Below are 27,685 nucleotides of genomic sequence, written 5' to 3'. Positions count from 1 at the left end.
TCCTGATTCACGACCGTAACCCCTTGACCGTGACCCCGTGGTAACCCCGTGGCAACCCCGTGATGACCCCAGGCTCGTGCGAGCTGCTGGTGCCGGCGGCGAGGGAGGCGCTGCAGAGGAGCGTCACGGGGCTGGAGGAGGACACGGCGCGGCTCGCAGACATCCGCGGCCTCGTCGATTCGCTCACCGTGCCTCACCAGGTGAGCTACCATGCCTCACCAGGTGAGCTACCGTGCCTCACCAGGTGAGCTACCGTACATCAGCAGGTGAGCTACCGTGCCTCACCAGGTGAGCTCACCGTGCCTCACCAGGTGAGCTCACCGTGCCTCACAGGTGAGCTACCGTGCCTCACCAGGTGAGTTCACCGTGCCTCACAGGTGAGCTACCGTGCCTCACAGGTGAGCTACCGTGCCTCACCAGGTGAGTTCACCGTGCATCAGCAGGTGAGCTACCGTGCCTCGTCGATTCGCTCACCGTGCCTCACCAGGTGAGCTACCATGCCTCACCAGGTGAGCTACCGTGCCTCACCAGGTGAGCTACCGTGCCTCAACAGGTGAGCTACCGTGCCTCACCAGGTGAGTTCACCGTGCCTCACCAGGTGAGCTCACCGTGCATCAGCAGGTGAGCTACCGTGCCTCGCCAGGTGAGCTCACCGTGCATCAGCAGGTGAACTCACCGTGCCTCACCAGGTGAGCTCACCGTGCCTCACCAGGTGAGCTACCGTGCCTCACCAGGTGAGTTACCGTGCCTCACCAGGTGAGCTCACCGTGCCTCACCAGGTGAGCTCACCATGCCTCACCAGGTGAGCTACCGTGCCTCGCCAGGTGAGCTCACCGTGCCTCACCAGGTGAGCTACCGTGCCTCACCAGGTGAGCTCACGTGCCTCACCAGGTGAGCTCACCGTGCCTCACCAGGTGAGCTCACGTGCCTCACCAGGTGAGCTACCGTGCATCAGCAGGTGAGCTACCGTGCCTCACCAGGTGAGCTCACGTGCCTCGCCAGGTGAGCTACCGTGCCTCACCAGGTGAGCTCACCGTGCCTCGCCAGGTGAGCTACCGTGCCTCACCACGTGAGCTACCGTGCCTCACCAGGTGAGCTACCGTGCCTCACCAGGTGAGCTCACGTGCCTCGCCAGGTGAGCTACCGTGCCTCACCAGGTGAGCTCACGTGCCTCACCACGTGAGCTACCGTGCATCAGCAGGTGAGCTACCGTGCCTCGCCAGGTGAGCTACCGTGCCTCACCAGGTGAGCTCACGTGCCTCACCAGGTGAGCTCACGTGCCTCACCAGGTGAGCTCACGTGCCTCACCAGGTGAGCTCACGTGCCTCACCAGGTGAGCTCACGTGCCTCACCAGGTGAGCTCACCGTGCCTCACCAGGTGAGCTCACGTTCCTCACCAGGTGAGCTAATATTTTCCTTCATGCCCCCCCTCCCACCCGTGCTCCCCTCCCATCCCCCCGTGCCCCCCACCCCGCAGGCCCTGGACGACGCCCTGCGGGACCTGCTGCTGTCCGTGCAGCGCGACCTCTCCGAGCGGCACGCCGCCGCCACCGCGGGGCCCCCCGCGCCCCCCCCGGCCCGGCTGGAGCTGCTCCTCTTGGCCCCTGGAGCCCCCCAGTCGGCAGCGGGAGGGGCGGGAGGGGCAGGGGGTGCGGGGGGGGCCGGGGCGGCGGGGGGGACGGCCCCCCGCCGCTCGCTGGTGTTCGAGTTTGGGAGCCCCGAGGGTCGTGCCGCGTTCCAGCAGACGCTGGAGGGGGCCTGCTCCCGCATCGGTGGGGGCTCCTTTACGTTCGCCGTCGCTGCGTGAAATTTAATAATTATTCCTTCATTGCTATTGACCCGGCCGCAAAGTTTTTATTGCTGCCGGAATGATTTGACGGTGCCGTGTTGACGGTGTGATTTATATGCCATGACGAAGGGCCATTGCCCGAAACGTTGCCTATTCTTTGTTTTCATCTTTTGAGGTCACTCATGCACAGTGTGATTGACGAGCGTGTTGTGTTGATGGATGATGGTGGTGTGGCGATGGATTTATCTTGATGGTTATATTTACTGGTGCCATTGTAATGATGGCGGTGGAATATTGCTAAAATTCTGAAAATGATGGTATGTTGACACTATTCATGATGGCAGTGATGGTAGTTTGATGGTGATGATGATATCACGATGATTATATATTGATATTGATGATGGTGGTAATAGTTTTACGGTGATGGTACTGTGATGATTGTATTCACGATGATGTTCGTGTGTGTGTGTGCGTGTGTGTTCGTGCCAGCGGAGACTCAGCCCCGGAGAGAACCCGAGTTCCTGAAGGCCATCTCCATCATGAAGACACGCAGCGGCATGCAGGTGCCGGCCCCCCTCCCCCCCATCCCACCCCCTCCAACCCCCCTTCCCCATCCCCCCCCTCCTCCCACCCCCCTCCTCCCTCACCCCCGTGCAGTGATTCTCCGCGGGTTTGTGCGTGACGGGAACAGGAACCGTACAATTGCAGGAGTGGTCGCTTGGGGTCCCCTTTCAACGGGGTTCGGTGTCCCACGAGCAGTGTAGGGAGGGGGCGAGGTGGGGGGAGGGGGTCTCACGGGATTACGTTTGGGGTGGGGGGGGTGCTCACCTAACGCGAGTTGCCCCTCCGGGCCCCGTGGGGTGTGGTGTGGTTAAGGGGGCGGTGTACCGGTGCGTGCCGTGTGACGCGCATGCTCAGCGGTTTGTACTGCGTCGTGGTGTGCGGTGTGTGGTGTGCGGTGTGCGGTGCGCGGTGTGTGGTGTGTGGTGTGCGGTGTGTGGTGTGCGGTGTGCGGTGCGTGGTGTGTGGTGCGCGGTGTGTGGTGTGTGGTGTGTGGTGCGTGGTGTGCGGTGTGTGGTGTGTGGTGTGCGGTGTGTGGTGTGCGGTGTGTGGTGTGTGGTGTGCGGTGTGCGGTGCGTGGTGTGTGGTGTGTGGTGCGTGGTGCGTGGTGTGTGGTGCGTGGTGTGTGGTGCGTGGTGCGTGGTGTGCGGTGTGTGGTGCGTGGTGCGTGGTGCGTGGTGCGTGGTGTGTGGTGCGTGGTGCGCGGTGTGTGGTGTGCGGTGCGTGGTGCGTGGTGTGTGGTGTGTGGTGTGCTGCCCGGTGCCCGGTGCGGTCTGCCGTCCGGTGTGGCGTGCTGCCCGGCGTGCACAGTTCTCGTGCGCCTCCCCGAGCGTGTGCGTGCCGCTGGGCGGCTGCGAGGTGTGGGTGTGCAACAGCGACGGCTACGTGGGCCAGGTGTGCCTGCTGAGCCTCACCCCGGAGCCCATCGTCGAGGCCTGCATCGCCGTGTGCTCCGCACGCATCCTCTGCATCGCGCCCGTGCCCGCACTGCAGCAGCCCCCCACCGGGTACCCCCCCAAACACCCCTCCCCCCACATCTTCTCTCCTTCCCCCCACGTCCACCCCTTCCTCCTCACCCCCCTTCACCGCCCCCTGCCACCACACTCAGAGACCTCCCCAATCGCTCCTCACCCATTTACCCCCCCCCCCCCCCATCCCGCCTGTGGCACCTCTCCACCATACACACGAATGGTGGAGAGGTGAAGATGGTGGCAGTGGTGATGATGGGGTATTTGATGATGATTGCACTTGTGAGATTGATGATGGTGGTTTTGATAGTCAGGATGATGATGGTGAACATGTGAATGGTGCTCTTGTCACATGGCAACTGGGAGCACGATAATAATTATTATTCTGATTTGACCCATGACGATAATTATTATTATTCTGATTTTACCCATGACGATGTACGCTCACTCCCTTGTGCTTCCTCCTTGCTCCTACCTCTCTACCCCGCCCCCCGCTCCGCCCCCCCCCCAAGCAGCGTTGATAGTGGGGGGTCACGGGAGGGAGCGCCGCTCCCCGACTCCCCGCTGCGCCGTCTGCCGACAATCGCCTCCGAGGAGGACCTCGTCTCTCGCCGCCACCGGCACGCCGAGGAGCACGCCGAGGAGCACGCCGAGGAGCACGCCGAGGAGCACGCCGAGGAGCACGCCGAGGAGCACGCCGAGGAGCACGCCGAGGAGCACGCCGAGGAGCACGCCGAGGAGCAGGCCGACGAGAGCAGCTCCGCTCTCCACATCTGCATCGGCGACGCAGCGCCGGCCCAGCCGTTGCCCATCGCAGTGCGGCGCGACCGCCACGCGACGGGCGCCGGCACGGCGCGCCACCGACGACACGCCGGCCGCGGCCGCGCCAGCGGCGGCGGCGCCTGCAACCCCTTCGAGAGCGAGGACTCGGGAGAAGAGGAGGAAGAGGAGGAGGAGGAGGAAGAGGAGGACGAGGATGAAGAAGAGGAGGCGGAGGAGGAGCTGGAGGAGGACGAGGCCGGGTCCTGGGGTCCGCACATCGAGCCGTCGCTGGCGGCACTGAGGGGTGCGGCCGCGTGCGTGGGTGCGTGCGTGGGTGCGTGCGTGGGTGCGTGCGTGGGTGCGTGCGTGGGTGCGTGCGTGGGTGCGTGCGTGGGTGCGTGCGTGGCGCGCCTGTGAGTCAGTCCTGGGCCTCCCCCAGGGCGACTCGCTCTCAAATCAGTACCTGCTGTGGTGCGTAGACCTCAGCAACCGGGAGTGGTGCTGGCCACACCATCCCCTCGTGTGCCGTCTCGGCCTTAATAGGTGCTCGCTAACAGCACTCGCCCCAGCAATCCGTTGAGGTTATATGGGGGATCTTTGTCCTCATAGCTATGTGTGTGTCCCTACATGTACCCCGTGCCCCGCCACACATGCCGCACGTGCAGTAGAGGAGCTGAGTGGGGGGGGGCACGTGACCCCCGAGGAGAGCAGCAGCTCGGACGACGACGAGGAGGAGGAAGAGGAGGAGGAGGAGGAGGAGGAGGGGGGGGCAGTCAACCCCTTCCCCGCCACGCCGCCCCCCAACCCCTTCACGGCCGACCCGCCGGGCAGTGCCAGGAGCCCCCCGCTGGGGGGCTTCACGCGGCCCGGCCCTGACGAGGCATCGTGCCCGAAGCCCGAACCGTTCCAGGGCTCCGTGTGGCTGGGCACGGAGGACGGCTGGTGGGTGGCGCGGAGTTCGCCCATCATCGGCATCATCAGCATTGTCGTCGTCGTCGTCTTCATCGTTGTTATCTTCATTATTGCCACCAGAAATCTCATTGTCATCATCATTACAATAATACATTCAGCATGGTATTTATTGTAATCATTATTGACATCACCATTATCCCCATTATCAGTGCAACTTCCAGTACACCATCATCATTTCTTCACCACCACCATCATCATCATAATTATCAACACAATCACAACCATTAATATTAACTTCATATCATTATCAAAGAACCGCTATCCACGTCATTATGATCATCATTATTATGACGATCAACCATCGCGACCATCCATATTATTATTATCATCATCAGCTGGTGGTGGTGGTGGCAGCACCCCTGTAATCTGGAGCTTGTTGAGATTGGGTTGGTGGATCACGTCGAGATCATCCCGTGTGTGGCTCGGGCTTTGCAGTGGCCAGCAGGTGGCAGCAGGGCAAGGGGCGCAAAAATCACCGAGGAATTGGCAGGGAAACCCGGGATGTCCTGAGACACAGACAACTGCGTCACGATTCATATTGCCATCATCAAATACACGAACAAACTAACTGTTAAGAATCATCACGTTCATCGACGAAGGAATATTCTGAACCGATGGCTCCCAGTAGCAGCTCTTTATAGGGCAATTGACAAGGCCCCAAACACACACAGCGCTTATCTAGCCAAACACCTCCTGGGCTGGGTCCTGGGAGCCCCGATACAATAGATTGTGGCTTTGATAGACATAAAAAGACTTTAAAGTTGCGTTTAAGTGGATCGTTGTGAGACGCGAGTGATACTGCAATATCAAAGCGACAAGGCCACCAGAGTACGCATACAGTGCTGATCATGACATATGTGCGACCTATGACTCTCGACCTAAGTCATGTAGAGCATCACTAAGGTTTTTGCCCCTGATAATCTCACATAGTTTTAGACAGTTCTAAACTCTTTACCTGTTTTACTTAATTGTTTTAAGTTGGGAACAGATCTGCCGAATTAATAATCATACAATTATATTACATTTAATTTGGCGAGATCAAGAGTGGCCAGGTCATGGAGGGCACTGCCACAACTCTCACCCGGGTCCGTGAATATCTTCACCCGACCGGGATGGCCTACGTGGTGTGGAGAAGCCCTATTGACGAACGAGTTCGATTGTTGTTGTTGGTTGTTGTGCACCACCACTGCCAACGCAGTGGCAGCATCACCACCACCACCACCACCAGATCGCGTGTTAGCGATTTGAGTCAAGCGTGGGGTTGACTCCCGTGACCTTCGTTCGCTGGGTCAATATTAAGAGGTCAATGTGAAGAGGTCATTGTTAATAGGTACATTTTAAGAGGTCAAAGGTCACCCCAGGTGGTGGAGGGCATAGCCACAAACGAGGCTGCATCTCCCGCGGAGAGGGGCACTTTCGGTCAGGTGAGTACTAACTCAGTACACACCCCGTTCATGATACCGGGCTGCTAGCTGCTGAGAGCAATCAATTAGTCACTAAATGCTTTGTGCGTGCTGCCCGCAGCATCCACATCTACCAGTCGTCCGACACGATCCGCCACCGCAAGAAGAGCCTCAAGCTGCAACACTCGGCCGCGGTCACCTGCATCGTGTGAGTGGGAGGGGGGAGCGGTGGCACAACGGTCAGCACACTGCGCAACGAACCCGGCCACCCGAGTTCGATTCCTGCTCACGACCAACACCGGTGGCGCGGATATTTGAACTGGCCTCAATACTTACAGTGAGGGAAGAAAGTATTTGATCCCCTGCTGATTTTGTACGTTTGCCCACTGACAAAGAAATGATCAGTCTATAATTTTAATGGTAGGTTTATTTGAACAGTGAGAGACAGAATAACAACAACTAAATCCAGAAAAACGCATGTCAAAAATGTTATCAATTGATTTGCATTTTAATGAGGGAAATAAGTATTTGACCCCCTCTCAATCAGAAAGATTTCTGGCTCCCAGGTGTCTTTTATACAGGTTACGAGCTGAGATTAGGAGCACACTCTTAAAGGGAGTGCTCCTAGTCTCAGGAGCACTCCCTTTAACAGGTGTCTTTTACCTGTATAAAAGACACCTGTCCACAGAAGCAATCAATCAATCAGATTCAAAACTCTCCACCATTCCCAAGACCAAAAGATGTCAGGGACAAGATTGTCGACCTACACAAGGCTGGAATGGGCTACAAGACCATTGCCAAGCAGCTTGGTGAGAAGGTGACAACAGTTGGTGCGATTATTTTCAAATGGAAGAAACACAAAAGAACTGTCAATCTCCCTCGGCCTGGGGCTCCATGCAAGATCTCACCTCGTGGAGTTGCAATGATCATGAGAACGGTGAGGAATCAGCCCAGAACTACACGGGAGGATCTTGTCAATGATCTGAAGGCAGCTGGGACCATAGTCACCAAGAAAACAATTGGTAACACACTACGCCATGACGGACTGAAATCCTGCAGCGCCCGCAAGGTCCCCCTGCTCAAGAAAGCACATATTCATGCCCGTCTGAAGTTTGCCAATGAACATCTGAATGATTCAGAGGACAACTGGGTGAAAGTGTTGTGGTCAGATGAGATCAAAATGGAGCTCTTTGGCATCAACTCAACTCGCCGTGTTTGGAGGGGGAATGCTGCCTATGACCCCAAGAGCACCATCCCCACCGTCAAACATGGAGGTGGAAACATTATGCTTTGGGGGTGTTTTTCTGCTAAGGGGACAGGACAACTTCACCACATCAAAGGGACGATGGACGGGGCTATATACCATCAAATCTTGGGTGAGAACCTCCTTCCCTCAGGCAGGGCATTGAAAATGGGTCGTGGATGGGTATTCCAGCATGACAATGACCCAAAACACACGGCCAAGGCAACAAAGGAGTGGCTCAAGAAGAAGCACATTAAGGTCCTGGAGTGGCCTAGCCAGTCTCCAGACCTTAATCCCATAGAAAATATGTAGAGGGAGCTGAAGGTTCGAGTTGCCAAACGTCAGCCTCGAAACCTTAATGACTTGGAGAAGATCTGCAAAGAGGAGTGGGACAAAATCCCTCCTGGGATGTGTGCAAACCTGGTGGCCAACTACAAGAAACGTCTGACCTCTGTGATTGCCAACAAGGGTTTTGCCACCAAGTACTAAGTCATGTTTTGCAGAGGGGTCAAATACTTATTTCCCTCATTAAAATGCAAATCAATTCATAACATTTTTGACATGCATTTTTCTGGAATTTTGTTGTTGTTATTCTGTCTCTCACTGTTCAAATAAACCTACCATTAAAATTACAGACTGATCATTTCTTTGTCAGTGGGCAAACGTACAAAATCAGCAGGGGATCAAATACTTTTCTCCCTCACTTTAAATGAGTACCTACTGCATTGTGTAAAGCAGCAGCACTGGGGAGACAAAGGCGGCAGGGCGTGGTGTTGGCCACCCACCCCCTCGTGTGCCGTGCCAGCCTCCACAGGTGCTACTCGCTAACAGCACTTTCCCCCGACAATTTGTTCAGGGCTACACGGGGGCTGTTTGTCTTCATGGACTAAGCCGCGCGCGTGCGCGTGTGTGTGTGTGTTGTGTTGACGTCTGTGTAGTTTCCTGGAGAACAAGGTGTTTGTGTCTCTGGCCAACGGGGACCTTGTGGTTTACCACCGCGACGAGGGTAGGTGGATCCCCTGCTACTGCTGCTGCTCGTCGACGCTTTCCAGCTCAAGTTTTAAACTTCACGTATTGGCTGTGTTCGTCTGTAACGGGGGGGGGGGTGCAGGATAATTATTGTAAAGATGATCCGATATATTGAACGATGCGTACTGCATCAGGTCGTGTTGCCAATAGCGACTCGCCCAAGTGAAATGTGTGGCATGTTGAGATTCAACCCACATTGAAACCAGCGCTGATAGACCCCCCACCCCCTACTCGCCCTGCCGGCCCTGCCTGTCGAGGCGCGCCCTCCGGGTAGGGCCGATAACCGAAAGCCCTGGGGTCTCACCGAGAGCCCTGGGGTCTCATCGTGAGCTACGGGCGGTGTTTTGAAACACACTGCGCTATGAACCCCGGTGGACCTGCGTTCGATTCCCGGCCACGGCTAAAATTAGTGGCTCAGAGTGAAAATCTGAAAGTGGCCCTGCCTACCACCTCTCCCCCCCTTGACTACCACCAAGTATAAACCGACCAGCGTGGTGAAGTATGGTCAAACAACACCCACGATTGACACAGCGTGGGGAGGCCTTAATCCAGCAGCGGATTGACAAAAAGGCAGGCAAACAATCATCGTGACTCATTCTTAATTCCATTGCTTAACCGCGTAAAGTGTCTCGTACTATGAACATCACGTCACTGCCATCTCAACTTTGCATACCCGAGGAGACGAATTTGCATACGAGCGATCCCCTGAACGAGAAAGTCCAGCGGCGTCTCTCGCGACCCAACGCGGAGACGTCGTCTGGCGCAATGAAAACTCACGGCGACGGCATGCACATGTGACGGTGACCTGGTCACGTGGCAGGGTGTGGCGTGGTGTGGTGGAGTGTGGTGTGGCGGGGTGTAGTGTGGCGGGGTGTGGTGTGGCAGGGTGTGGTGGGGTTTGGTGGGGCTGAGTGTGGTGTGGTCTGATGTGGTGTGGCGGAGTGTGGTGTGGTGGAGTGTGGTGTGGCGAGTGTGGTGTGGTCTGATGTGGTGTGGCGGGGTGTGGTGTGGCGGGGTGTGGTGTGGCGGAGTGTGGTGTGGTGGAGTGTGGTGTGGCAGAATGTGGTGCGGCTGCCTGTGGTGTGGCAGAGTGTGGTGCGGCTGGCTGTGGTGTGGTGGAATGTGGAGGGGTGTGGTGGTGCTGGGTGTGGTGTGGCCTTATGTGGTGTGGCGGGGTGTGGTGTGGTGGAGTGTGGTGTGGCAGAGTGTGGTGCGGCTGAGGGTGTGGTGGGGCTGGCTGTGGTGTGGCAGCGTGTGGTGTGGCTGGATGTGGTGTGGTGGGATGTGGAGGGGTGTGGTGGGGCTAAATGTGGTGCGGCTGAGTGTGGTGGGGCTGGGTGTGGTGTGGTGGGGTGTGGTGTGGCAGAGTGTGGTGCGGCTGGGCGTGGTGGGGGGGAGTGTGGTGCGGCTGAGTGTGGTGGGGTTGGTTGTGGTGTGGCAGAGTGTGGTGCGGCTGCGTGTGGTGCGGCTGGGTGCGGTGCGGCTGGGTGCGGTGTGGCGGGATGCGGTGTGGCGGGATGCGGTGTGGCGGGGCGTGGTGTGGTTGTGTGTGGTGTGGTGGGGCATGGTGGGGTCTGCTGAGAACTGGACCGCCCGGGTCCTCGGCTGCAGCGCCACCACCACCACCACCCCTGGCGGGCTGCTCTGAGTAGAGCGTTGATAGGGCCCTGCAGTTGTCATCGTGGCCTTGTGTGGTGGTGTTGGTGGTGAGTGGTGGTGTTGTTGGTGGTGAGTGGTGGTGTTGTTGGTGGTGGTGAGTGGTGGTGGTGAGTGGTGGTGTTGGCGGTGGTGGTGGGGAGCGGTGGTGCAGCGGTTAGCATGCTGCACTGCAAACCCAGCGACCCGAGTTCGATTCCCGCTCACGGACCACACCAGTGACGATTATCTGAACCGGTCCTGGGCCTCTCTAATTTGACTCAGACTCAAATGAGTACCTAGTGCGATGTGTAAACATCGCCACTTGGGAGACAAAGGTGGCCGGGCGTGGTGCTGGCCAACCACCACCTCGTGTGTCGTGCCGGCCTTCATAGATGCTCGCAAACAGCACTTGCCCCAACAGCCTGTTACAGGCTATATGGGGGATCTTTGTCTTTGTTTTGTGGTGGTGGTTTTTATTTTTGTTGTTGCCTCGAGTTGCTCTCGTGGTCGTTTCTGTGGTCGCTCTGATTTTGTTGTTGTGGCTGCGGTTGTTGGTGGATGTTTCTGTGATTAACGTTGGCATTGTTGTTGTTATTGCCAATATCAGAGTTACACTCTTTGGTTCTATTGGGTAAAGTCACGTAGGTAAAAAATAAAACAACAAAAATCACGACGTTTCGGCCACAACACAAGTGGCCTTCATCAGGTGAAGGGACCGTACTGTCCAGAGGACAGCGTTGGAGTGAATCTAGAAAATATATCAGAGTTGTTGTTGTTTGCACAGCGCTTAGGTTATTACAACTGTTTGTAGCTGCTGTTATTGCCACAGAGTTGTTTATGTTATTGTTGTTTACGAAGCGCTTTGGTGATTGCAACTATTGTCGCTGTTGCTGACACCTCGTCCCGCCTGTCCCCTCCTGTGCCCCCCGTGCCCCCCCCGTGCCCCCCGCCCCTCCCCGTGCCCCCCCCAGGTTGCTTCTGGGCCGTGGGGGAGGCGCGCGTGCTGCCCCTGTCCACGGCGGCCGCCCCCGTGTGCCGCATGCTGGCCGTGTGTGGCCGCCTGTGGTGCGGCTGCCAGAACAACATCGTGGTGCTGCACCCCGACTCCCTGCTCGTCGAGGTAACCCCCCACCCCTGCCGGACACTGCGCCCGCTAGGTGGCCGCCCATTCCTCTAACTCCAGTGATCAGTCGGCCGACCGCTCGGATAATGAACCAAAGAGAAAGTGAATCGATCGGTCAGTCAGTCAATCAGTCGGTCAGTTAATAAAACAGTTAATGGATAGATAGGTCGTTAAGCTGCACCGATTGACCGCTCGTAGAGGCACCGAGGTCACACAGTGATGCAACGGACAGAACTGTCCGCCAAGCAGCCGGTCAATCGATCAGCCGGTCAATCAATCAGCCAGTTATTAAAATGGATGATTGAGTCAAACAGCCAGTGAATCGACGACTTCCCTCCCCACGTTCTGGCATGGCCCCTTGTGCCCCTTGGCTATGACTCCCGTGCCACCAACACGACCCCTGCGTCTGCTTCCCCGGTGCGACCCCCCCCTCCCCCCCAGGCGAGCTTCGTGGTGGACGGGGAGGGGGGCCGCGGCGTGGCGTGCATGGCCAGCGAGGGCTCCGGGGTGTGGGTGGCTCTCACCGCCAGCACCCAGGTCCGACTCTACCACCCCGCCACCTACGAGTGTCTCGCCGAGGTGGACGTCACCGCGGCCGTCTCCAGGATGCTGGCCGGTGAGTGTGGGGGTGGGTGGGGGCCCTTCGGAGGGGGGCCCTTGGGGACCCCCGTGAAGAGACGGTGGGGGGAAGGGGGACGCGTTAGGAAAGTGACGACGCGTCAGTTTATCGGTTAGTACGGGACGATTATGACGATAACCTTTGATTAGCACGGTTGTCTACGTGCGGTGTGAACAGAGTTCAACATACATACACGTCGACTCAGCCTTAAATGGGTACCTGGTGCGGTGTGTATCCAACCTCAGCACGAGGGAAACAAAGGTGGTCGGGCGTGGTGCTCGCCACACTGCCCCCTCGTGCGATTGACTTTCCAGTCTTCGTAGGTGCTCGCTAGCAGCACTTGCCCCAGCAGTCTGTGAAGGCTACACGGGGGAACTGAACATGCGTACATGACCAACGACGATGACAACGACGATGGTTCTGACAAAGATGACGACAACGCCGTCCCGCCCGCCCGCAGGCTGCGACGCCATCATCCGGCAGCACAAGTCTGCGTGCCTGCGCGTCACCTCGCTCACCCTGGGCGCTGAGCTGCTGTGGGTGGGCACCAGCGCGGGTGTCCTCGTCACCCTGCCGCACCACCACCTCACTCACCCCGGCCCCCGGCGGCACGACCGCAGCCCCCCGCCCCACCACCGCCACCCCGGCGGCGCCGGCGCGGGGGGGCCCCCCCAGAGCGCCGAATGGGGGGCCGACGCCCAGCAGCCGGACCCCGAGTGGGGGCAGCACGACTCAGCGGGGAGCCCTGGGCTGGGGGCGGGGGCCCCGTCGCCGACGCAGCGCTGGCCCGCCGTGGCCCCCGTGGGTTGCCTGCATGGCCACACGGGCCACGTGAGGTTCATCACCAGCGTGCGGCTGCCAGAGGGCTGCGTCTGGGCCGAGCAAGGTACGTCAGCCGAGCGGCCTCGCACTAGGACCACTTAGCCAAAAATCGCAGGGTGGAGCCGTGCAGAGTACGGTTCGGGTTTTTCCAGTCGGGGGTGATGATGCGTGCAGGCGGATTCAATGAGATTCAGGGTTGTGCTGTCAGTGGCTTCCTGCGTACTCGCATAGAGACCCATAGACTCAGACAGAGACCCAGAGACTCACACAGAGACCCATAGACTCACACAGAGACCCAGAGACTCACACAGAGACCCATAGACTCACACAGAGACCCATAGACTCACACAGAGACCCAGAGACTCACAGAGACCCATAGACTCACACAGACCCATAGACTCACACAGAGACCCAGAGACTCACACAGAGACCCAGAGACTCACAGAGACCCATAGACTCACACAGAGACTCATAGACACATACAGAAACTCATACGACGTATGGACGTCTGGACGTCTGACAGGAGATCAGGCGCACCATCATCATCATCACCAGGCGTGCACAGCAACTCACCTCTCCTGGCGTGGACGGGCTTCCTCATCCGTGTCCTTGAGTCCGTGCCATGCCGGCACAATTGTGCACAAGATCCGGTTTAATAATTGCGGTTGATTGCCGCTGATGATTGGCAGTGATTGGCAGGTAATGTTCGTGTAATAATGTGGACTTAGCGGTTGGCGAGACCAGGCAACATTGAATAATGTCGAGGCGTTGGTGGCTTTGTGAGTAATGAGGCTAATGGAGGGTGGCGTGAGACGAGGTGGAACGCCGCCGCCGCCGCCGTGTGAGGCGTTGCAGGCGGTGGAGGAGAGGAGGGGGGTAGAGATCACCCGGGGCAAGTTTCCCCATGACGCCCAGAGACAAATGCGCTCGGGCGGAACGCCGCCGCCGCCGCTGCCTCCTCAAGTGGCGCTTGCGACCGCCGCGCTGCGTCCGCGTGTGCCGGTGGGGGGGGGAGGCCGAGCGCGGCGCAAACAAAACTCCGCTCGCTCGCCGAATCGCCCCGTGGAGTTTTTGTGGACTGGAGACAAGTCTCAGGTCATCGCCGTCGCATCCGGCTCACGCCGATGATCACCCAACCCAACCCACCACCACCCCCCTCTGTGCACAGAGGGGTAAAGATCGCAGAGATAACAACACAGAGACACGTGATGCAAAACGCGTGCAAATGATGGTCCAGCCGGATTCACTGCGACCTGCGTCGAAGGGCTGCCCCCACCGTGATGGTCAGCGGTGCGCTGGACTCGCCGTGCCGAGGTCGCCCGGTTCTGGTACAGAGTGGGCCAGGTTTCTCAAACGCCCCCTGTCCACCCAGCGGTGTGAACGGGCTGCACCCCAGTCGGTCGAGCGGCAGGTGTGGCGTGATAAAGTGAGGGTACGCCCAGCTCTTGCAGCACACTGCACCGACGTGGAAGAGTCGACCAAAGACCAACTCTATATAGAGTTCGCTCGAGGTCCTTCTGCCAGCAAACGGGAAATTTCAGGGCTGCGCCTTTACTTTCCATCTTGCCGAAAGTAATCGGATTACTTGTCGATGTGTTTTGTGTTCATGTGGGCACTGAGCCGCTGACCCACGATGAGTGAGGAGCAACTGGTAATTGAACTGGACGCGGTTAATCCTAAGGATAATGGGTACAGGAAAGCCTCAACTGAGTCTCAATACGAGTATTCAAGAGGGTCCTACATTTAGATGCTTGGACAACTCCTACAGGAGTGAGTTTAAGCTTTGTTTAGCCTACACTCAAGTGCTGTTAACGAGCACCAATGAAGACCGGAATGCCACTTGACGGGGTGGCCCCATACTAAATCATATACTCACGCACACACTCACGCACACTCGCACACACGCACACTCACACACCCACACACGCACACTCTCACGCACCCACTCACACATCCATACAAAGAGACCTCCCACCCTTAAAGCCTTAACAGGCTATGATCAGGCGGGTGCTTTTCGCGAGCATCTATTAAGACCGGCACAGCACACCAAGGAGTTGGGTAGCCAGCAACACGCCCAGCCGCCTTTGTCTCCCTAGTGGCGATGTTTACGCATCGCACCAGTTACTCGACCTCGCGGGGAGGCCCGGGACTGGTTCAAATATGCGCTCCCTGCTTTTGGCCGCGAGCCGGAATTGAACTTGGGTTGCCGGGCTTGTAGCGCAGCGTGCTAACCACTGCGCCACCGCTCACCCCCTCGCCCCCTCGCCCAGGCGCGCTGCAGGAATCTCCGCGCGTCGCTCCGCCAATGGAAAGAGACACCCGAGCTGCCCCCCACGCCCCCCCGAATCTGGATCTCGGGTTCCAGCTCCCACTGCTGCCCCCTCAAGTATTAATGAGAAGTGCTGACTCGGCACTGGGGAGAGGTGGGTGGAGTCCTTGGAGCTGAGGTCATTGTAGGCCCTGCGAGTTCTCTCTGAGATCTGAGATCGTGAACCGGCGGCGCTGGTACCACCTGGGGTGACGTGCTACCAGCGTCCACCATGGGCAGTGTCCACCACGTGCAACGTCCATCGTGGGAACATCCTTAGCTCAGCCGTAGAGCGAGCGGCTTGCAGTCGGAAGTTCAAATCCTGGTTGAAGGTTGACCCAGCCCATCATCCCTTCCATTCAGGAACGACAAAATAGTTTTGTTGCTGTGGAGGAAGTCCACAGGGGGGTTGTGCTCTAGGTAGACTCGCCCCCTTCCCCACCCCCTCCCATAGAGACGTGGAATGAGGAATTTCCACTCCTGGCTCTGTCGGCCTGTAAACAGGAGATGAGCACCACTGTGTCTGCTCCCTTGAGCAAGACTTCTCTCTCCCTCTGTGCCACCTCCTCTCTCGTAGACGGCAGCCATCATGGCCTCCCTTCCACTGAGCTCTGTCCGTGATGTGGACTCAACGACTCCGCATCGGGTTCCCCTGACAGTAGCACACAATCGTTGTTTTCTCATCACGGGTCCAAGAAATCGAACTCGCTTCTTCTCTAATAGCTCCTGGTTATTGTCTAAAGTAATAACATCACTCTTATTCGTGTCTTTACTGCTGGTGAATTTGTAAAATTGTATCACAGAGGAGGAGGCTTCTTAACGGTTGGGCAACCTCACACAAAGGTGGCAGCTGTTGACGTATCGGCAGCTATACCCACGCCCGTCCTGGGGGGGGGGGGGTCACCTTCATTGTGAGCGAGCTCCGATTAATCTCAGTTGTTCACTGCCGCCGCGCGTCTGAGGGTAATTTGGCGAACGCGTGACTCACTCAGAGGCGGGTCCTTGTGTGCTGTGTTACGGAGGTTCGCCTGAATCATATTAATAACGCTCATGGCTGTTGCTGGCGTCAATTTGGGGGAATTTGCATATTTCTGTCTCGGCCTGCTGAGAAGGAAATGACGTCACAAAGACCGCCGTGACAGCGCACGGCCAGGGGTCAGCCCGGGTTAGAGGAAGACAGCGTTCGGGGGGAGGGGGGCTTCATCCAGCAGTGGATGGATCATGGCTGCTGCTGATGATGATGTTTCTTGATCACGGCTGATGATGAGCATGATGGTGATGATCATGGTTATCGTCATAGGGTGGCCTTCATCCAGCAGTAGATTATTTATTTATCTCGTGTGTGTGGAGAATTTTGGACTTGGAGGGGGGAGGGGCTATTACGTGGACGCTGAATCTTTGCCCCCCCCCCAGCAATGATTTGATGATGGATGATGGTGGTGGTGATGACCACGATGATGAGTGAATCAGATACCGAAACCGGGTTGAGGTTTGTGGTGCGGAGCTGATGTCTGATGATGTCACAGTGGAAACTGGAGGAGACCCAAGTCTGTCACCAAGAGACGCATACTTGTAAAGGAAGGGCCTCTTAACAATGGAGAGAGCGTATGGCTCTGTCTGTTTACAGGATGGAGGTGGTGGTGGTGGTGGTGAATATGTATGCTGAATTGTGTAATTGTTTGTTTCCACAAACGCATGTCAATGTCTCTCTGTCTGTGAGCCACGTCGTTTCTCATGGAAGTCGGCGATCGTGGCCTCCTGTCCACTGAACTCTGTCCATGACATTTACTTAACGACTTCGCATCGGATTCTCCTCCCAGTGACATCCAATCGTTCTCATTGCTCGTGGAACCCAATTTGCTGTCTTCCCCGGTTTCGTTGTGGTACCCAGTCAGAGCCACTTTCATACTCGGCCTCTTGTTTTCTCATCGCAGGTCCAAGAAATATCACCCTGCCCTTCTCTAATAATTATTCTCATTCATGTTCTTGTTGTGCATCCTGCTGCTGTTCATAACGCATTCGTGTTTCTGAATACGCATACTGCACTCGCCTACGGTGGTTGTCTGGCTTGACCACCTGAATCTGAAATTGTAGTTGTTGCTTTTCATCTACATCAGCGGGTCGATAGAAGAAGAAGATGCATACGTTTAAGTGGTTCGCACATTGCGCTACAAATGAACCGAGTTCGATTCCCACTCGCGGCTAACATCAGTGGCTGTTATTCTCCTCCCTCCCCTTCCCTCTTCCCTCTTCTTCTCCCCCCACCCCCCTCCCCTCTGTGCAGGAGGCCCCGTGGGGGCCCCCGACCAAACCCCAAAGGCGCCTCGTCGCGACTCGGGGAAGCGGTTGCGCGCGAGCGGCTTGCCGGGGGTCCTGGGGGGCGCGGGGCCCGTGGGGGGCCACGCGGGGGGCCCCGGGGCACTGCTGGTCATCAGCGGCGGGGACGGCTACGAGGAGTTCACGGGGTCACCTAGCCCCGGCGGAGACGACGCCGCGGGGAGGGACGACAGCACCAACCACCTGCTGCTGTGGAGGGTCTGAGCCAGGCCCTGGGACGACACCGGGTGGGCCCCTGGGACACGTGGCCTCCAGTGTACAGGGTGGGCCCTTGGACGTGTGGTGGGTTCTGCGCACGTGGCCGCCACACTGAGTGGGCCCATGGGACACGTGGTGGTGCCCCTGGGACACGTGGCCTAAGCACAGGGTGGGTGCTCGGACAAGAGATCTCCATGCAAGTGGTGGGCCTTAGGCAAGTGGCCTTTGCCTTGAGTGAGCCTCGAGCATACAGGGCGGGCCCTCGGACACGTGTTTACTGAACAGGGTGGGGCCCTTTGTACGCAGTGGGTCCTGGACATGTTTCCTCGTACTGAGTTTGCCCCTGGGGCGGGTGGCCTTCGTACAGGGTGGGCCCATGCCACGTGGCTTCCACCACACATCGTGGGCCCCCGGGCTCGGTGTCGTCCACACAGGGTGGACCCTGAGCACGTGGTGGGGCCTCCAGGACACAGGGTGGGCTCCTGGGCCATTTGACAGGCCCTGGACATGTGCCCTCCATGCAGGGAGGGCTGCTTGGGTGAGTAGCGTCTACACAGGGTGGCTCGTGGGCATGTGGTGGGGCCCCTTAAATGTGGCCTCCACTGTACAGGTGGGCCCCTGAACACGTGACCTAAGACAGGGTGGGCCCCCGGGTGGGTATGGCTCACAGGCAAGCGACTCCAGATTGCAGGCAACCTCCCACGTGGTCCGCTGATTTGGCGAACCTGATGGCGATGCTCCTTGTGTGCCTGATGCCGGTATTTGACCCAGGTGAGAGGCCAGTGAGGTCTGCCATCTGTCTATTGTCAGGGAGACCTGGGAGCTATAGGGAACACCCACCCACAGGCTCAGCGGCTCTCGGGGTCTGCTGCCTTTCTGCCCCTCCACTCACTGCTGTCCCGTGTGATCTCCAAATCCACTCTGCAGTTCTCGACGTCCTGGTTCACCGCTTTGAACCACTGCTTTCTAGGCCATGTCCCTTGGTTTCCACTGGGGTCCACCTGCATTTCCGCTGTAGACCAAACCCGGATTTAGTTCTCAGTCGGCACTTGGTCCATTATCAAAAGTTGTGCAGTGTACCGTGATAAAGTTCCGCACAATTAGCACCGCACCTCGGGACAAATTAATTCCTGCCACCCGAAAACCGAGGCCGGTTCCCAGACAGGCGGCCACCCCAGTCTCTATCCTCCCCGAGGCTTCCACGCTCATCACCGTTTGTCTTCCGTTGTGGTTTTCCACTCTTCTTGGGACGATATATCCTGCCCACCCCCACAAGCCATCCGAGTCGACACGATGGGTACCGCTCTGGGCTAGACGAAGTCCCGGGTCACCGTCATCAGCCACGGTCGATCCACTGCTGGATGAAGGCCTCTGCATGCCGCCGTCACGCCTCTCACGGCCCCACATCGCGAACATGCTGCGTGACGATGCCAAATCTGACGGCGACTTAAAGCAGCGGCTTCCACCCCGAGCGCGGTTCACGTTTGGCGTCTGGAGGCATCGCTTCTCTTCGTCTAAATTTAGGGCAAAGGGGAAGAGGTCACCCCCTAAAGATAGACGCGGGGCTGTTGGGAGCGAGGAGTGTCCGATCACAGCCACAGCTACGCAAGATCGCAGCCGGTGATGCCACCGCAGCTCGCCAGGGCTGCAGACCCAACCCTGACGGATTTCTCAGCCAGCCTCGCGGTTGCGAGACGGTGCGGTGTACGGACGGTTCAGTTCAACGCAGTGACACTGGAACCGGATCTTGGTACAAACCGATCCCCACTGCCTTGCAAACACGGACTCCGAGTCCCGGATGGGTGTGCGACCCGAGCCTCCTCCAGCAGATCTCCGCAGCTCCACCTGCTGCTGCTGCTGCTGCTGCTACTGTCACACAGTAGACACGCGACCCCCAGGGTCTGCCCTGTCAGTGTCCCACCATCTTCCCTGAGGACTTCCCCTCGGTAGGTGAAGTTCATTTATCCTGGTGGATGACTCCACGGTTGAAAAACAACGGAGCGAGGATACAGCTGCGAGTTTAGAGGCTTTGGAGAAGCCATCCGATGGAGTCCGTTTGTGCCTCCTTTGAAAGTGCGTGGTGTTGAGCAACGATCGGTGGCATCAGTGATGGATTGCGTTCCACCGCAGTCACGATGAAATGCACATAGACTCACGTAGAGATCCATAGACTTGCATAGAGACCCATAGGCTTACATAGAGACCCATAGACTTACACAGAGACCTATAGACTCGCACGGAGACCCATAGACTCGTACAGAAGCCCATAGACTTACATAGAGGCCCACAGACTTACATAGAGGCCCACAGACTCGCATGGAGGCCCTTAATCCTCCACCACTGGAGGAGGTCGCCACGTAACGCGGCCGATCCGTGCAGCCCGGTGTCTGTGAACCCCGGAGAAGCCCCGCGGAACCCGTGAGGGCTCTTCAGGGTTAGAGACGTCGCACCCCTGCGGTACGTGGGCTGGACGGACCCAAACAGTCGGGAGACCCCGTGAGCTACGCAGGCCCCTGTGAGTTTCGGGGAACCCCGTGGATGGTGGATCCCTGCCAGTGATTGTGTTGGTAGACCCCTGAGATGGATAGACCGTGTGTACCGGGTAGACCCCTTAGAGGTTGAGTACCCCCATGAGCTGTCAAGAGCCCATTCAGTTTTAGGATGCCGTCAGCTCGTAGGACCTCGTGGCTATGAAGATCCTGCGGGCGCGAGACCCGCTGCTGCCTGAGGACTCGTGGGATCGACACCCCGTGGCTGGAGAGACCACGTGGGTGGAGAGACCACGTGGGTGGGAGACCCCTTGGAGTTTGGGGCCCCCTATGGACTGGGTGACACGTGTCGAATGGAGGAGGGCTCCTCGGGACGAGAGATCCCGTGCGCTGAAGGGGGTAGGAGGAGGAGTGTAAGGGGGGGGGGGGGTACCTTGCGCTGAAGGGTGAAGGGACCCCCGTTAGCTCGAGGCGTACCCCGTGATCGGGGTCACGTCTCCCCTTTGGAGGGAGGGAGAGTGGGGGGATGAGGCGGGGTGGGTGATGGGCAGCGGTGTGGTAACGCCACCCGCTGCTGCTGTATTGTCAATAAAGAAACACATTGCGCCACCCGCTGAGGCTTTGCACAACGCGCGCGCGCTCAGGAGCGCCGAGGGTCTCGGTTGGACACCGCGACGGGGCTCGGGGCGAGCAGAGGCGCGGGCTTGGAGAGAGGGAGGGGGATGTGGGGCAAAGGATGGGCGGTGGGGGCGAGGTGATGTGGGGTGATGTGGGTCGTGCTGTGGTGATGTTATCGGCTGTGATGTTGACATCCCTTTGGGACGGGTTGGGAGTGCGTGATGGTCACGTGGTTCGTTTGTTGTGATCGCGCCTTTGGCTGATTGGCGATGTCATCGTTAAACTGCGAGCGCGATCGGCCCCTCCCCTCATCCCTCACACCCAGAAGAGCCCCCAGCCCCGCCCCCCATCTCGGTTCTCCCCCCACGGTCTCCACGATCATAATCCCCCTCTTCTCACGGTCATCATCAACAGCTTCATCGTCAACAGCTACATGATCAACAGCTTCATCATCAACAACTCTATACCAATTTCATCATCAATAGCAGCGTCATTACCAATATCACGATCAGCGATAGCGCCATCATCGTGAACGTAATCGTCTTTATCATTATCAGTGTCACCATAATCATCGTCATCAACAGCACCATCATCTTCAACGTAAATAATCACGGTCATCATCAGCAGTATGAACATCGTCATCATCAGCAAAGACATCATGCTCATCAGTTATCCCTTTCTAGAGACGCCCTGGGCAAAGTTTCACCACCTCCATCACTACCACTATCACTACCACCATCATTACCACCATCACTACCACCATCACTACCACTACCACCATCACTACCACCATCACTACCATCATCACTATCACTACCACCATCACTATCACTACCACCATCACTATCACTACCATCATCACTACCACCATCACTGTCACTACCATCATCACTACCACCATCACTATCACTACCATCATCACTACCACCATCACTACCACCATCACTACCACCATCACTATCACTACCATCATCATTACCACCATCACTACCACCATCTCCATCACCATCACTACCACCATCACTACCACCATCACTATCACTACCATCATCATTACCACCATCGCTACCACCACCTCCATCACTACCACCATCACTATCACTACCACCATCACTATCACCACCTCCATCACTACCACCATCACTATCACTATTAACCCTCATTACCACCATCACTACCACCATCTCCATCACTACCACCATCACTACCACCATCACTACCACTATCACTACCACCATCATTACCACCATCACTACCACCATCTCCATAACTACCACCATCACTACCTCCATCACTACCACCATCATTACCACCATCACTACCACCATCACTATCACTACCACCATCACTACCACCATCACTATCACCATCACTACCTCCATCACTACTACCATCACTATCACTACCACCATCATTACCACCATCACTACCACCATAAATACCACCATCTCCATAACTACCTCCATCACTACCACCATCATTACCATCACTACCACTATCACTACCACCATCACTACCACCATCACTACCACTACATCACTACCACCATCTCTACTACCATCACTATTACTACCACCATCACTACCATCACTACCACCATCACTACCACCATCACTATCACCATCACTACCTCCATCACTACTACCATCACTCTCACTACCACCATCATTACCACCATCACTACCACCATAAATACCACCATCTCCATAACTACCACCATCACTACCACCATCACTACCATCGCAACTACCACCATCTCCATCACTACCACCATCATTACCACCATCACTATCACTACCACCATCACTACCACCATCATTACCACCATCTCTATCACTACCATCTCCAACACTACCACCGTCTCCACAACTACCACCATCACTACCATCACCACTACCACTATCTACATCACTACCACCATCTCTACCACCATCTACATCACTACCACCATCACTACCATCTCCATCACTACCACCATCTCCATCACTACCACCATCACTACCACCATCACTACCACTATCTACATCACTACCACCATCTCTACCACCATCTACATCACTACCACCATCACTACCATCTCCATCACTACCACCATCTCCATCACTACTACCATCACTACCACAACCCTTGCCACTGTCACAGTTATCGTCACCACCGCCATCGTGACCACAGCGTCACCACCGCCTGCACCGCAACCATCAACCTCATCACCACCACCACCAACCATCACCATTATCCCCCATCACCACCAACCACCACCATCACCATTATCCCCCATCACCACCAACCACCACCATCACCATTACCCCCTATCACCACCAACCACCACCATCACCATTATCCCCCATCACCATTATCCCCCATCACCACCAACCACCACAATAACCATTATCCCCCATCACCACCAACCACCATCATCACTATCACCCCCATCACCACTGCCAACGGCTGCACCATCGCCACGTCGCCTGCAGCTTTGTGTAAATACGCGCCTGTACATTTTGTACATTCGACAATTAGCGAGACGTGTAAATGCCACCGTTCCCGACCCCGCTACCCTCCCACGCCGAGGGGGCGGGGGGGGTGAGGACAGGGGGTGGGGACGAGAACAGGATTCACGGGGAGAGGATGCACCGACATTTGTACATAGAACGCACATAGCTAAAGACAAAGACCCCCCCTTCCCCGTATAGCCTTACACGCTGTTGGGGCAAGTGTTGTTCGCGAAGCACCGATGGAAGCCGGCACGGCACACGACGGATCGGTGTGCCTACAGTAACGCGCCCAGCCGTATTTGTCTCCCCAGTGCTGATGTTTACACACTGCATCAGGCACTCGATTAAGGCTGAGTGTTATAACAGACACGGATTGTACGTACCGCTGATGTTACCCGGGAAGTGAAACCAGCTCGCTGGGTTCGTAGGCGCAGTGAGCGAAAGCTGCGCCACTGCGTTGCACGCACGGACACGCACACACCCACGCACGCACAGACTCGCACGGACACACCCACGCACGCACAGACTTGCACGCACACACCCACGCACGCACAGACTCGCACGGACACACCCACGCACGCACAGACTTGCACGCACACACCCACGCACGCACAGACTCGCACGGACACACCCACGCACGCACAGACTTGCACGCACACACCCACGCACGGACACGCACACGGACACGCAAGCACGGACACACGCACAGATCCGCACGCACACACCCACGGACACGCACACACGGACACACGCACGGACACGCAAGCACGGACACACGCACAGACCCGCACGCATACACGGACACGAACCCACGCACGGACACGCACACACGCACGCACTCAGACATAAGCACTCAATCGCACACACGTACATATTCGCACATATCCAACAAAGACAAAGACCCCCCACATAGCCTTAACAGACTGTAGGGGCAAGTGCTGTTAGCGAGCACCTCTGAAGGCCGCGATGGCACCCCTAGGGGGTCGGTGGCCAGTACCACGCTCGGCCGCCTTTGTCTCCCTTGTGATGATATTTACACCGCACCAGGTGGCTGCTTTGAGGCTGAGTCAACCTAGGGGAGGCCCGGGACCGGTTCGGATAATCGTCACTGATGTTCGTCGTGTGTGTGAATCGAACTCGGGTCGCCGGATTCTCACACACTCGCAGACACATACAACAACAACAACCGCCATTCGCCACTAAGTGGCGATGATGTCATCACGACGCTTGTGCCAGGCCATGTGCACCTTGAGGCCACGTGAAGTGTCGAACGCCCGCTGGCAGGAGGTCACGGGGCAGACCCAGGTGCCACGGGTCGACTGACTGAGATGACCGAGATGACCGGCTGATGCACCACCTGTGCCCCCTACTGTGCCAACACACTGACACACACACACAGACACGCACACCGTTGTAGTACACACGCACCAGTGCGAACCCTCTTCACTATCATAACGAGGCTGCTCACGACGAGTCGTCGAGACGCTGATGACGCCGAACCAATTATCATCCCATTAGCACCTCCGACGCACGTGGCTGTCACGCGGACGCCATAGTACGTCGCAATGCTTGACACACAAAGACAAAGATCCCCCGTATAGCCTTAACATATATTTGGGGCAAGTGCCGTTAGCGAGCACCTATGAAGGCCGGTACAGCACACAAGGGGATGGGTGGCCAGCACCGCACCGCACGCACCACTTACACACGTGTATGTGTAAGTGGTATGTACTGTATGTGTGTACAAGGGAGAGCAAGCGCAGGAGAGCGCCTTTAAGCTCACCGGCTCTCCCCCCCCCTCTTCCGAGTTGCCTGCGCGCAGCTCCCCACGTATTGCACTCAACGAGACGGAATATCGAATGAGAAGTGACGAATTAAAGGATGATAATCGTCGTGAGAGTATGCGTGGTTTGTTGGTGCCGTCGTTGCGTCAATGATCTCCTGCTGCTTAAATCAGCAATGGGGCATTGGTGCTCCTCCGACGGCCCTGCAGAGTCGGTGGGTGGAAATGACACATTCCTGTGGCGGGGGTGAGTATTCATAGGAATAGCCGCTGTTGACTTTCCCAGCTGCTGATGCATTATCGGCGAAAGTGCCCCCCCCCACTCCCCCACTGAAAATTTGTCCAGGAAATTGCCGCAGAGGCTTCACCTGTGGTCGGGGGAGGGGGGGTTAGGGGGCGATCGCCTCCAGCCCCCACCCCACAATTTGGGTCGCCACCTTCTCCGCTGCTGACACAACACAGAGGATGTTAGCGGTCAGCGCTGGGTGTCGACACCGCGGAGTCTCCTCCTGACAGAGTTCAACACAGCAAGGGCGCCGCGTGCCAGATCTCGGTACCAAATCTCTCGCTGCTGCCACCCGAACACAGATGACAATTCCCGAACTGTCCCGGGACAGGTGGACATCTCAAGCATATCCCACCGGTTCAAACCACCAAAGTGGTGCCAATTGTATTGACCTCCCGGAGGGAGAGATGATGGGCGAGTCACTCGATAAGTTTGGAGATGGTTGATGGAGCGGTGGTGGGGCCGTAGTTGTCAGGGCACTCGGAGTGACAGGGAAGGGAGCGGACTGGAAAGAGGCAAAAGACGAGGTGAGAATACATGACGGTAAGTCCTCGTTTAACAAGCGGTGTTCACGCCGCTATAACGCGGTTCTTCCATTCAATAACAGCGCACAATATGGAACGTGCTCCGTTATAACGCGGTTTCTGGCGGCTGACGACGAAGTACTTTCTGGAGATGCGCGGCCGAGCGGTGTGATACAATACGCGGAATGATACAATACACGGAATGATACACGGAATGATACAATACGCGGAATGATATAATATACGGAATGATACAATACACGGAATGATACAATACACGGAATGATACAATACACGGAATGATACAATACACGGAATGATATAATATACGGAATGATACAATACACGGAATGATACAATACACGGAATGATACAATACGCGGAATGATACAATACACGGAATGATACAATACACGGAATGATACAATACACGGAATGATACAATACACGGAATGATACAATACACGGAATGATACAATACGCGGAATGATACAATACACGGAATGATACAATACACGGAATGATACAATACACGGAATGATACAATACACGGAATGATACAATACACGGAATGATACAATACACGGAATGATACAATATACGGAATGATACAATACACGTAGTAGTCGTAGTGGTAGATCGCATCACGCCAAACTTCACCGCTGCATTATTTATGGGGAAATGTTTTCGCTTAACGCGTTTTTCGCTGAACGCGGCACTTTTCAGGAACGCATCTACCGCGTTAAACGAGGACTTACTCGATTGCGAATTCCTCAGGGCAATTCGTGAGAGCGCGAGCTGCCAGGAGATCCAGGGGAGCGGGATTATTATTTTATTATTATTATTGTTGTTGTTGTATTGGGGAATTGATGGTTGCGCTGGGGACCTCTCGTGGTCGCGAGAGGTGAGAGAGAGCAGAGAGGAGCTTGAGGCGTTGGACCATGAGGGCTACACGCAGGCAACTTGCGCCAGCCTCACCCTGGAACAGGAATAAAAGGCGCGCGGTTGTGGCGGAATCCCCCCCCCCACATCCTAGGGACGTCACAATGCGCCTAGAGACGTCACAATGCGCCTAGAGACGTCACAATGCGCCTCGAGACGTCACAATGCGCCTAGAGACGTCACAATGCGCCAGTGTGAACAATGTCGGTACTATAGGTGGGCAAATGAGTACCTGGTGTGCTGTGTAAGCATCGCTACTGGAGAGACAAAGGCGGTCGGGGGTGGTGCTGGCCACTCACATCCTCCTGTACCTTCCCGGCCTTCATAAGTGTGTATGTGTGGATCCGTGTGAGGCCTCCTCTAGGTCGACTCAGCCTCAAATGACGACCTCGTGTAGTGTGTGCTACTCACCCCCCTCCTGTGCTGTATCGGCCCAGATAAGTGCTCGCTTAATAGCACTTGCCCCATCAGCCTGTGTAGCCTGTACGGGGAGTCTTTGTCTTTTGTACGTCACTGTGCAGGCGCGCGCGCTCTGGCCAGTCACGCACGCCCGACGCGTTACGTCACCACGCCACACAAAAACACGTCACTCCCCCCTCCCCCCTTTCCCCCCTCCCCCCTTTCCCCCCTTTCCCCCCTCCCCCCCTTTCCCCCCTCCCCCCTCCCTTCCCCCCTCCCCCCTTTCCCCCCTCCCCCCTTTCCCCCCTCCCCCCTTTTCCCCCCACCCCCCTTTCCTCCCACCCCTCTTTTCCCCCTCCCCCCTTTCCCCCCTCCCC

General features: G+C 56.9%; 1 protein-coding gene across 1 annotated transcript in view; it reads left to right on the top strand.

Annotated features, from left to right (window-relative positions):
* LOC116943037 (rho guanine nucleotide exchange factor 17-like) overlaps positions 1-19,792 on the top strand; it is a 59,544-nt gene extending 39,752 nt beyond the window's left edge. Inside the window, exons 10-21 of the mRNA XM_076067388.1 lie at positions 73-200; positions 1,478-1,772; positions 2,279-2,352; positions 3,161-3,357; positions 3,834-4,402; positions 4,746-5,022; positions 6,577-6,663; positions 8,637-8,704; positions 11,337-11,485; positions 11,930-12,104; positions 12,568-12,993; positions 17,522-19,792. Of these exons, the coding sequence (XP_075923503.1) occupies positions 73-200; positions 1,478-1,772; positions 2,279-2,352; positions 3,161-3,357; positions 3,834-4,402; positions 4,746-5,022; positions 6,577-6,663; positions 8,637-8,704; positions 11,337-11,485; positions 11,930-12,104; positions 12,568-12,993; positions 17,522-17,778 (2,702 nt within the window). The 3' untranslated portion in view covers positions 17,779-19,792. The remainder of the gene's footprint in view (positions 1-72; positions 201-1,477; positions 1,773-2,278; positions 2,353-3,160; positions 3,358-3,833; positions 4,403-4,745; positions 5,023-6,576; positions 6,664-8,636; positions 8,705-11,336; positions 11,486-11,929; positions 12,105-12,567; positions 12,994-17,521) is intronic.
* Positions 19,793-27,685: the final 7,893 nt, after the last annotated feature.

The sequence above is a fragment of the Petromyzon marinus genome, chromosome 16 (assembly GCF_048934315.1).
Source record: "Petromyzon marinus isolate PM22_M1 ecotype Great Lakes invasive population chromosome 16, UKy_Petmar_22M1.pri1.0, whole genome shotgun sequence".
NCBI lineage: Eukaryota > Metazoa > Chordata > Hyperoartia > Petromyzontiformes > Petromyzontidae > Petromyzon > Petromyzon marinus.
This window is presented reverse-complemented; position numbering and strand designations above follow the sequence as displayed.